The sequence below is a fragment of the Nannobrachium achirus genome (genome assembly GCF_963921795.1).
Source record: "Nannobrachium achirus genome assembly, chromosome: 8".
NCBI lineage: Eukaryota > Metazoa > Chordata > Actinopteri > Myctophiformes > Myctophidae > Nannobrachium > Nannobrachium achirus.
The window spans coordinates 44,875,895-44,886,191 of record NC_137817.1 but is presented as its reverse complement, the minus strand read 5'-3'; the positions used below and the strand labels follow the sequence as shown (position 1 = coordinate 44,886,191).

At 43.2% G+C, this 10,297-nt stretch overlaps 1 protein-coding gene across 1 annotated transcript in view; it reads right to left on the bottom strand.

Moving 5' to 3' along the window:
* alp3 (alkaline phosphatase 3) overlaps positions 1 to 8,263 on the bottom strand; it is a gene marked incomplete at its 3' end in the record, with an annotated part of 20,977 nt that extends 12,714 nt beyond the window's left edge. The window contains exons 1-4 of the mRNA XM_080731914.1: positions 8,230 to 8,263; positions 4,556 to 4,672; positions 2,905 to 3,020; positions 1,758 to 1,932 (exon numbers count right to left, since the gene is read on the bottom strand). Coding sequence (XP_080588040.1) covers positions 1,758 to 1,932; positions 2,905 to 3,018 — 289 coding nt within the window. The 5' untranslated portion in view covers positions 3,019 to 3,020; positions 4,556 to 4,672; positions 8,230 to 8,263. The remainder of the gene's footprint in view (positions 1 to 1,757; positions 1,933 to 2,904; positions 3,021 to 4,555; positions 4,673 to 8,229) is intronic.
* Between the last annotated feature and the right edge of the window lie 2,034 nt (positions 8,264 to 10,297).

Here is a 10,297-nt window from a genome sequence, read left to right as displayed (position 1 = left end):
TGTCACATTCCTAAGCCAATCATTTAAGGAGACTCTTTGTGTCTCCAGGTTCTTTGTGTCTCCATATAGGGGACCACTGCTGGTCATCATATTATAGTCTTAGGAATGCGACAAAAACAACAGAAGATCCATGAATTCAAGTCTCCAAAAAAAGTAATTTGGGGGTTAGCCTGCCCTAACACAGGCTGATTTTCGTCTAGAGGGGCTGATTCAAATTCCCTGCTGAAAACAGCTGGCGGATCCTATTGGTTCAACGATCTGTGCACCCGCCACATGGCCCGCCCACACAGCTTAGAGCCCTGGTGTCACAACATTTGGAGCGACGTCCCCTGCACTCTGATTGGTTGGGATAATGGCAGGTTGACTCCCACTTCCTATGCAAGAAATGTCAACACGTTAGAGCAGGCTTTTCTTTTTGAGCCGAACGCGAATGAAAATATAAGCCTGGGTACCGAGGTTATTTTGGGGGGTGAACTATCCGTTTACGCCTTGCACACATGCATGTAAGACACAAACACGTCGCCTACCTACGTATGCACCCGCGCACACGCATGCACACTCGCACAGTAGTATCAGCCTCCAGTGCAGTGCTTGGGTCAGGGTCACACAGCACTGTCTGTGTGTGTGTGTTATGAGATATTTATGGCCGTTGATAAGCAGGGAACATGATAACAGGTGAAGGTGCTTCCATCAGCAGCAGATTAGCCTCTGGTCCACCTGTCCCCCCCTGGCCTGCTAACACTGTTCTTTCAGCAAAGCCATTGGACTCTAGCCCTGCTCGGCTGTCACTCTGTCGACTGCTGTTGACATTGAGTGAATTCATACGGCGCACTTTCATTTGTCAGAAGCCAGAGGGACACAGGCTATATGAAAAGTGTGGATTTCTTCTCCACCTCCTAGTAACCTCTCAGGCGTCCTACACACAGTTGCGTGAAACATCTTCTCCGTATCGTCTGAGGCCACTGGGGGCGCCGTACTGATGCATTGTCAATGGAAGGTTGTTTGGTGTTTTGTCGTTGCCGTGTCTCTTGGCCAAAAGACAGGCTGTGGTTGAGCTAGAGACACGGCAACGACAAAAAACCAAACAACCTTCCATTGACAATGCATTAGTACGGCGCCCCCAGTGGCCATTCTCAGACGATACGGAGAAGATGTTTCACGCATATGTGTGAGTCCAGCCTCACGCCAAAAGAATCATTCAGCAACAGTAAACGTTGTTGGAACCTTGTTTCTCCATATTTCAACTTTATACATTAATACTACATCATACAAAGGTGTCGCACAAAAGTAGAGAAAATAGTTGAGCTACAAGCTCACAACTCATCGCATCGTGCCGTGTTATGTGCTTATAGATCTGCCATTTTCAGTATTTTAAAACATTTTATAATAATTTAAAAAGTAACGCTTTTGGACATACAAGGTTGCACCCGACAGCAAATATACAGTATATGACTTGGCCTGCATTACTACCTTCTGTATAATCAAAGAATAGTCTCTGTTTGTGAAAATAGAAAACCTTACTAGTGCGACTGGCTGGTAGAACAGTGAGTGATTTCACAAATCACTTATCAACTGGTTAACAAAAGTGGCATTCAAAGAGTTTTAAGCATATTTCTATCACTATATCGCAATAACTTTTCCCACAATAATCGTGATATGTCATTTTCATATCGTCCCATTCCTGGACATAAGGGTAAAGGTGGAGATCTCAGATGGCCTGGCTGTGTGAGACTTGAATCCGTTGTCCATGTTTTTACCTGCGTCTTTGGCCCACTTCAGGATGGAGGTGACCTCGTTGCCCTTCTGAGACTTGCACACGCCGTTGCGCGCGGCCGCGCTGACCCCCACCACGTTCAGGTTAGTCTTGACCCCACACAGGTAGGCTGTGGCCGTGGCTGCACTGTCTGGGACCTGGAAGTCTACGCTGTAGGTCTGGACGTGCACACACACACACACACACACACACGCACACACACACACACACACACACAAACCCCAACTATATAGTGTGTATACAGTATATATATATATATATATATATATATATATATATAACAAAGAGGAGAGACTCCTGCACATCCAAACGAAAGGCCCATAGGAGGTGCAAGTCGTAGTCAGCATGCATATAAACTATAGAAGAAGTTGAAAACCTTCCATAAGAAGGGACTGCATCACTCCAGGGAACTGCGATGGACAACTGCTTAATTCATGATCTTTTATTAGCATGACGCGTTTCGCTCGTCAAGCTTCATCAGGTGCTATATACATGATATATATATATATATATATATATATATATATATATATATATATATATATATATATATTATATACTGTATGTGTTACTCTTTTTTACATTTTTATTTCTGTTGCTGTATCATATAGGTAAGAAAAGGGCAAGTCTGGAATTTTCCTTAAACAATGGAAAAGACCTTGTGACTAAATAACAACTACATTGGATCCACTGGAACGCTTTTTTTCCCCTTCTTCCTGAAAAGCAACGTTTTGGACCTACAAGGTTTCCACTGGACAGCAATGATATAACACCCGTCAGTATAATGCATATAAAATGCATTAAGTCATACTGTACCTGTTTCACAGTCTATGTATGGCTAGGGGGGCTTGTCATGTCAAATCTATTCTCTCCACCCTGAATTAAACCATGATATGTTACAGTATTATGATAATTCATGGATTTATACCCAGATGTCATTGTGTGTGTTATGCATAATGGGAGATTGGTCATACATTATGAGTGCACAGTACATTTTGTTCAATTATGGTTGTGCATGAGCAGATCTTTGTTCATTCATAGTGTGTGTGTGTGTGTGTGTGTGTGTGTGTGTGTGTGTGTGTGTGTGTGTGTGTGTGTGTGTGTGTGTGTGTGTGTGTGTGTGTGTGTACCTTCGCTAAGCCCACATGGGGGAAGGTGTCCATGGTCATAACAGTCTCCTCTCCTGTCTGATTCTCCAGTTGTCCCTTGAGGATACGAGCTGCTGTCATGGTGGTAATACCCATACCTGACACACGGACACGAGCGCACACACACAAACAAGCACAGTCCATCTTTTATTCCAATCATCTCTCTCTCTCTAGGGTATAGTCATAACTTTCATAGTCACAACTTTCATTTTTATAAAAAAAAAAAAAAAAAAAAACAATTTTATGTTGTGGGAACCTCAACTTTCAGCAGCTGTCACGCCGTGTCACGGGTTCCCCTACGGGAGATGTGAATTTCAACCTTTTGAAATGTGTTACTGGGACACGTTTACAAATTGGTGAAGCAAGATTTGCGAGGCAAGTTTTTAAGGTGAAATGTAAAGGTATCACAGTGTATTCAAGACAATATTTATTTTTTGAACCTCCAATTTAGCTTTTTTATGATTCACAAAGGGACAACAAGCCTTCAGTGTCAACATTACCACAGTTTCTAGATTCAATATCAACCAATGAAGTAGTTAGATTCACAACTTCTGCATGCTCTTTGTGCATGCCGATAGATGGGTTAAGAAGAAGGTCTGTTTATGTCAGGTGCTGATAGCAAATGGGTCAGACATCAGCTGCTGTATTCTCGTTCTAAATGAAGGAACCATCAAGTCCAGTGGTTCTCAACCTTTTCAGGCCACAACCCACAAAATAATCATATTACCACCGAGATGAGCACTAAGAGTTGAGGCATTACATTTTGTGTAACACGGTTCTGCCTCTAATTTTTGGCCAATGTTTAATTTGTCATTTTATTTAGAGGTATTAAAAAGTCCTTAAATTGTCACTTTAGAAATGTGTAGGCCTAGATACCCTCTATACAAACCAAACTTTTCAAGCCTAAGAGCACTATGAGTAATTTTTACTTTGCCATTTCTGACAGGCTCAATCTATTTGCATTAATCCACACAAACTAAGGCTAGTAGTCTAAATATGAATAAAGAAAATTGGGAATTTTATTATGAAATAAGATTTTTTTATAGAGTTGATACTTTTTAGGTTACTTTTTTAAAACAAATTAAAACAGAAATAAATTGCTGTTACAGATATCTAGTCTTCAATGCACTATATGGACTTTCTCATCAATTAATATTCACATTTTGATATTTGCCTCCAAGTGTCTGGGTCAATCATTTTCAATAATTTCAGGGGGCATATCCACACCACAGTATACGAGCAACCCCTATGTCTATGGAGTAATCCACACTTTGACAGAGATCTGATTGGGTCACAGTTTTCACGAAGGGAACTTTCATTGAAATGAGAAGGCACAGGGATCGTCTGCCATGCACAGGCAGCCTGATGTGATCTACTGTGATGCCTTTAGCGATCTACCAGTAGATCATAATCTACCCCTGCTCTATACAACTTTATGGTGGTTTGTTTACTGTTGAGTGAGAAAACAACATTGCACATTAAGTTAATCATCTGGGTACCCCAAAAAACCACCCTGAGGGTCCCGACCCACAGGTTGAGAACCACTGATCTAGTCAACAAATCAAGGTCCTTCATTATCATCATCATAATCATCATCATCATCATTGTCATCGCCATGTGTCACATGACTCACCGTCCCCCAGGAAGAACAGGATGTTCTTGGCCACGTTGGTGTTCAGCTTCCTGTCCAGGGCCGCCTGCAGGGTCTTGCGGGCCTGGGACCTCCAGAACTCTGGGTCCTCCTCCTCCACTGTGGGAGCAGTCCAAGGTCAGGACTATAGGATCATCCAGTCAAGAACCCCAAAATATATATACAGTATATCGTCGTTGTCGGGTGAAAACCTTGTATGTCCAAAACCGTTCGTTTTGCGTTTATCATTTTAAAAATGATTTAAACTAGTGAAAACAGCCGATCTACAAGCACACAACGCCTCGCGATGCGAGGCGTTGTGTGCTTGTAGATCGGCTGTTTTCACTACTTTTGTGCGACAGCCTTGCATGATGAGGCAGGGCTTTACTTTGCGGAAGAACGTACACATTTGAAACTTGGAGATACGAGGTTTCCACCCGACAACGCCGATATGTAGCCCAGTGGCAAGTATGCCTGCAGTTTTATATAAACTTCACTATGTGGCACTAGCTGTCACTGTAGGCTAGGAGCAAATATGCATGCAGTTCTTTGTAAGCCCTCTGCGTGGCACTGTCACTTCAAGAGTTCCATTTTGTTGGGGTCAAAGGTTGCACAGAAAATTCTGGGGAACTTCTTGAATGAAAACAAGCAATCTTTGATGTGGAGGATTCTTTGAAGAGATTACCTCGGTAAAAATGCTATACAATCATGGTATATTTTCAGATACACATGTAAGCACGTTCTTGATTCAGTATAGTCTTATATTTTGTGGGTTAGTTAAGATGCATGTTGAATTAAGAATGCATGTTGGTGGTTGCAGATTGTAAACAAGAGATGGAAGCTGTGAACAAGTAGTTCTTGGTTGAATTCTGCCCCCATTGCTCTGTAAGTAGCTTACTATTTAACACTGCTTGTATTTCTATTTCATCATATTGAAATATAAGAAAATGTCAAGCTTGTTCTCATAGCAGATGTTTTACTGACAATCTGTGGAAAAGGGGTGAGGGACTAGCCCTAGAGCCTAGAATGTCTGTGATCTTACAAATAACACTTTGTGTCATTTTCCTAATACACAGCCATAGATCAGTCCTATTGCTTGCAGCTTGCTTGGCGTTGAGCAGATAATCTGCGTGGCAATAAAGTGGTTCAATAATTAATTCCTCAGTCTGAGACAGATATTGTCCTCTAGTGTCATATCCCTTTGAAAGTTCTGGCAGAAAATGTATAGTCAAATATCTCCACTTTTCCACAGCTATTCTGAACTTAAAAAATCTACCACAAGTAAAACTTTATCATTGGGAGTATAAATCGATGTGCAGACTTTTATTCTTCTACCTGTATGCACTGTTTTAGTCTAGCACCCAGCCAACTGTGGCTTTAGATGTGCGTGCCTTTTGGCTGCTTTGCGGTCACCTTGCTTATCTTAAAAAATCTTGCCACTGAATAAGGGCAGAAAACTCCATATCCCTTTCATTTTTAATTTTTATTACATTTTCAAATCTAAACTGAAACGAGTAAACCCACTGAGGTGAATTTGCAACAACTAATACAAAATATGAAACTATAATAACGGTGGGGCAGTGGAACCTCTCTGCAACGGCTGTGAACTCAGGAATCCCATTATGTGTGACTCTGACACACAACGACGCAGAACAGAGGCAAACTTTGAAGTCATTATGGCAGAGCATCAGATCACAGAGCTGTTATTTAGTTTGTGTCTCTGTCTTCGCTATAAAGATCAGTAATAGGGATGAATGCACCATGGACCGGTCAACTACTGTGTGTGTGTGTGTGTGTGTGTGTGTGTGTGTGTGTGTGTGTGTGTGTGTGTGTGTGTGTGTGTGTGTGTGTGTGTGTGTGTGTGTGTGCGCGCGCGTGCGTGCACGTGCATGCATGTGTGTCTGTCCTAATCTTTAGTCTCTGCTAACAGGCAGTTTGGAAAGGAAATCTGATATGACAGATTGCAGCCAGTAGGAACAGCTGTCTATAATCAAACCTGTTGATTGTCAAGGTCACGTACCAACATGACATCGAAAATCACGATAAACATTGAACAGATCTGCGGAGTATAGTGTGGTGAAAGGGAAAGGAGAAAGGGTTTGACTGTGAAAGAGCGACAGTAGGAATCAGGTAAATGTATCTCACCCTGTGTGTCATAGGCATGACATTATCCTTATGTTGGTATGCAGACAATACACATTGCGTGCACATGGGCGCATGCATATGCCTGGGTGACAGCAGACTGCTGGGCGAGTGCTGGCACTTTGGCATGGGAACAAGTTTGACCCAAAAAATGCACAGACCTGGTTGGTTGTTTAGGTTGGACAAAATGTGGCCAAAATGTGGCCACGTGAGATGAAGGACATCTGACATCATACAGTGGATGCCTGACGTCATAGACCACATGAGACTGACACAAAATGTCCATATATGGGCATTCCCAGATATGGGTTTAATAACAAAAAATCTTATATTTGGCCCAGTACTCCTCTTACATTCTCAAATTCAGTCTTCATCACTTGGTCCTTTATATTGATCAGTCTAATTTGATGCCAGACTAAACTTTGAAAGTCAAGTTAACAAACATTTCAGTCATGTTTGTTATCATCTCAGGAATATATCCAGGATCAGATCGATTTTGAGTTATAAACACAACCAAAACCATCTTATAATCATATTTCTTCATGCCATGACTACTGCATTGGTGTTTTAACATGTAACGATAGGCTCCGCATTTTACAGAACGCTGCTGCCAGACTTACTAAAACCAGGAGAGGAGAACATACCCCTATTCTAACTTCTATATACAGGTTGCCTATATGCTTTAGGATGATTTGTTTAGGATTATTAATTGCGACCGTCAGGTCGCAGTTACTATCAAAACCTCCACCGGCTGGCTGGCTGTCTGTCAGTCTGTCAGTCACAAGTCACACGTCACACTTTTGCCCTACTCATATCTCTGCCACCGTTGCCCCGATCCATGCCAAACTTTGCACACACACTCCTTGGCTGCCAAACCACAACCTCCACCCCATTTCTCACATGGCCCTCTTTTAGCGCCACCATGAGGTCGATTCTTGCACAACACATTTTTGGACACTGCTCCTACAGATTTGTCCCTAAAATCACGCAAAGCGGTACATAGTATCTCTACAGTCATGTCATCAAAATGCATCTGTCCCAACTAGCGCCACCATCTGGACGATTTTTAAAAAACACATTTTTGGACACTGCTCCTACAGATTTTGCCCTAAAATCACGCAAAACGGTACACAGTATCTCTTAAGTTATGTCATCAACATGGATCTGTCCCATTTCCCATATTCCCTCCTGATTAGCTACCATTGCCTTCTAAAGTTTGTGTATGCGACCTGACGGTCGCTTATCTCCTGATTTACGGAGTCTTACTGGTTATTACAATTAAGGCACTTCATGGTAAACTGCTGGTTGTTCCTGAGTTGAAACTGAAGACAAAGAGTGATGGTCTCTTTGCTGTCAGGGCCCCTCGACACTGGAACGACCTACCTGATAAGCCACTTTACAGATAAACCCCCAAAGGCTGTTTTGCCTGAACATTAACGCTGTATGGCAGTTCTTGCCACTCAAGCACCACGTCCTTCTATTGGAAAACAAAAAGTAGTCTGATCAAAAGTTACAACACCGTTTCATGTTCTCACCTTTGGCATTGGTGGACCCTAAAGCGGCCAGCAGACACAAGCACAAGATAACCACTCTTCCAGTATCCATGGTTGAACCTGGGTGAGAGACGCGCTCCTCTCTCCTTCCTTACCTCAGACTAAAAAACTGGACGGAAATAAGGGGTCTTGTTCCCACGCTTACATCGTCTGGCAATCATGTCATAAATGATAATGACGCCTGATAATGGTACCTTTGAGACCTTTGAGATCAAACCAATCACACGTTTGAATTCTGGAAAGACAAATTTCCATTTTTATGTCAAATTTAATGGACAATAAAGTTTTCTGTGTTTTATCTTAACTCTTATACTGCTTTGAACGTTCCTGTTCGCCCCAATTCTTGAGGTCGAGTAGGGCCAATACGGCCGTTCGTTCGTTTGATGTTTTTTATGGATTATGATAAAAGACGTCCTTGCGCAACTTTTGAATGCATAATTGGTCGTGGTGTCGTTTTGAGGACAGCCGGAAACCGTTCATAAAAAAAAAAAGTAAACAGACTGTCCTGGCTCCGCCTGCCCAGAGCGACTCTGCGCCTGCCTAGGCTAGCTGCCAGGGGCGTCAATTGGGTATGGCAGGGGTATGCAGCTGCCATACCTTGACAGGGGGAAATAATAAAAATGTACTTTTCATCGTGCCTGTTGCTAAGGTATGGCAACATGACTGGTGTCTTCACCAGACACCAGTCATGTTGCCATACCTTAGCTTGTTCTGAACTGACGCCACTGCTAGCTGCTAGCAGCCTTGAGTGACTATATTGTTTTATGCATCGGGCTGTTAGTAGAGAAAGAGAGAGAGAAACGTTGGTAAAAGCGATCATTTTGTCGGAAATCAGTTGTTTTATAGTATTAGTAGTATAGTAATTGTAGTAGGTAGTAGTATTTAGCAGTACTAGAATATTGAGATGTATTAGGCCAACTCAGCCTCAACTTGCTGGTATCATTCCGCCGAAGTGCGACCCTCCCCCCTGGCCGGAGCAGCAGCCAGCAGCAGAGCAGATCCACGGATAGAAACAAACTTTGTTAGAATTAGGATTACAAACCTACCCGCGTTGGTGACTCAGGACCAGGCAGCGCCCACGAATGGTGGTGGTGGTCGTGATGATGATCATGATGATGATGATGATGATGAAGAAGAGAAAAAGATCACTGTAGCCGTTGGTATTGAAGATAAAAAGATTGAAGATGGTGCCAGTCGCGAAGAACCGGGGTCCAGAAGTGGATCAAGAGCCTCGTGGAAACCGATCCCGACGGAGCTCGACCCCCGTGTAGGATGGATCCCCCCGCCCGGGGGCTCACATCGCCGCAGCAGCAGAGACCCATGTACCGCCGCCACCGCCGCGAAGAGACAGACGAACTGGGCGATTTGGCCAATGAAGAATGGCTTCCGCGTAGAGACCCCTCGGAGAACAGAGGCCACGATCCTACTGTCCAAAGTAAGACTTCCAATCCAGTGCATGTATGTATTGTATAGTTGTATACTGTATATAGTTGTATACTGTGTGATAACAGAGCATCCGTGTGGAACTGGAAGCCTGGGATGGGGGGATGGTCAGTGATCAGTGAGATAGGGTAACGGTTTTCCATTGCGACGTGTTGCCACTCCGACATTGGGATCCGGTCTAGAGCCCGCCTACTGCATCCGGCTATTTACACGTACACATACATGCAAGAAATGTTTCCGTATCCGGACCGGATCAGTAACTTGATCCAAGCAGTTAGGATCCACGTGCTTGGTTTGTTTTTGTCGCTACTCAGGACACACGTGGAGTTCCTATCACGCGCGTGCACGTACCGCGTGTAGTGTACGTGCACTGCACAGCCTACTAGGATTATTGCCAGACCCATGAAATGGGTAGGCCTACATAAGCAAATGTCGGTCTGTCTGTCTGTCTGTCCGGGTTTTCTATATAAAGGGTATATATGATGATGACATGATGATGACATGCCTACAAAAGGCATGATGTCATAAATGATGATGACAGACAGGGGGTCTGGCACAACCAGGTTGACCTGGTCTAGTTTGATGGGAATTTAGGATTTATTGGCTT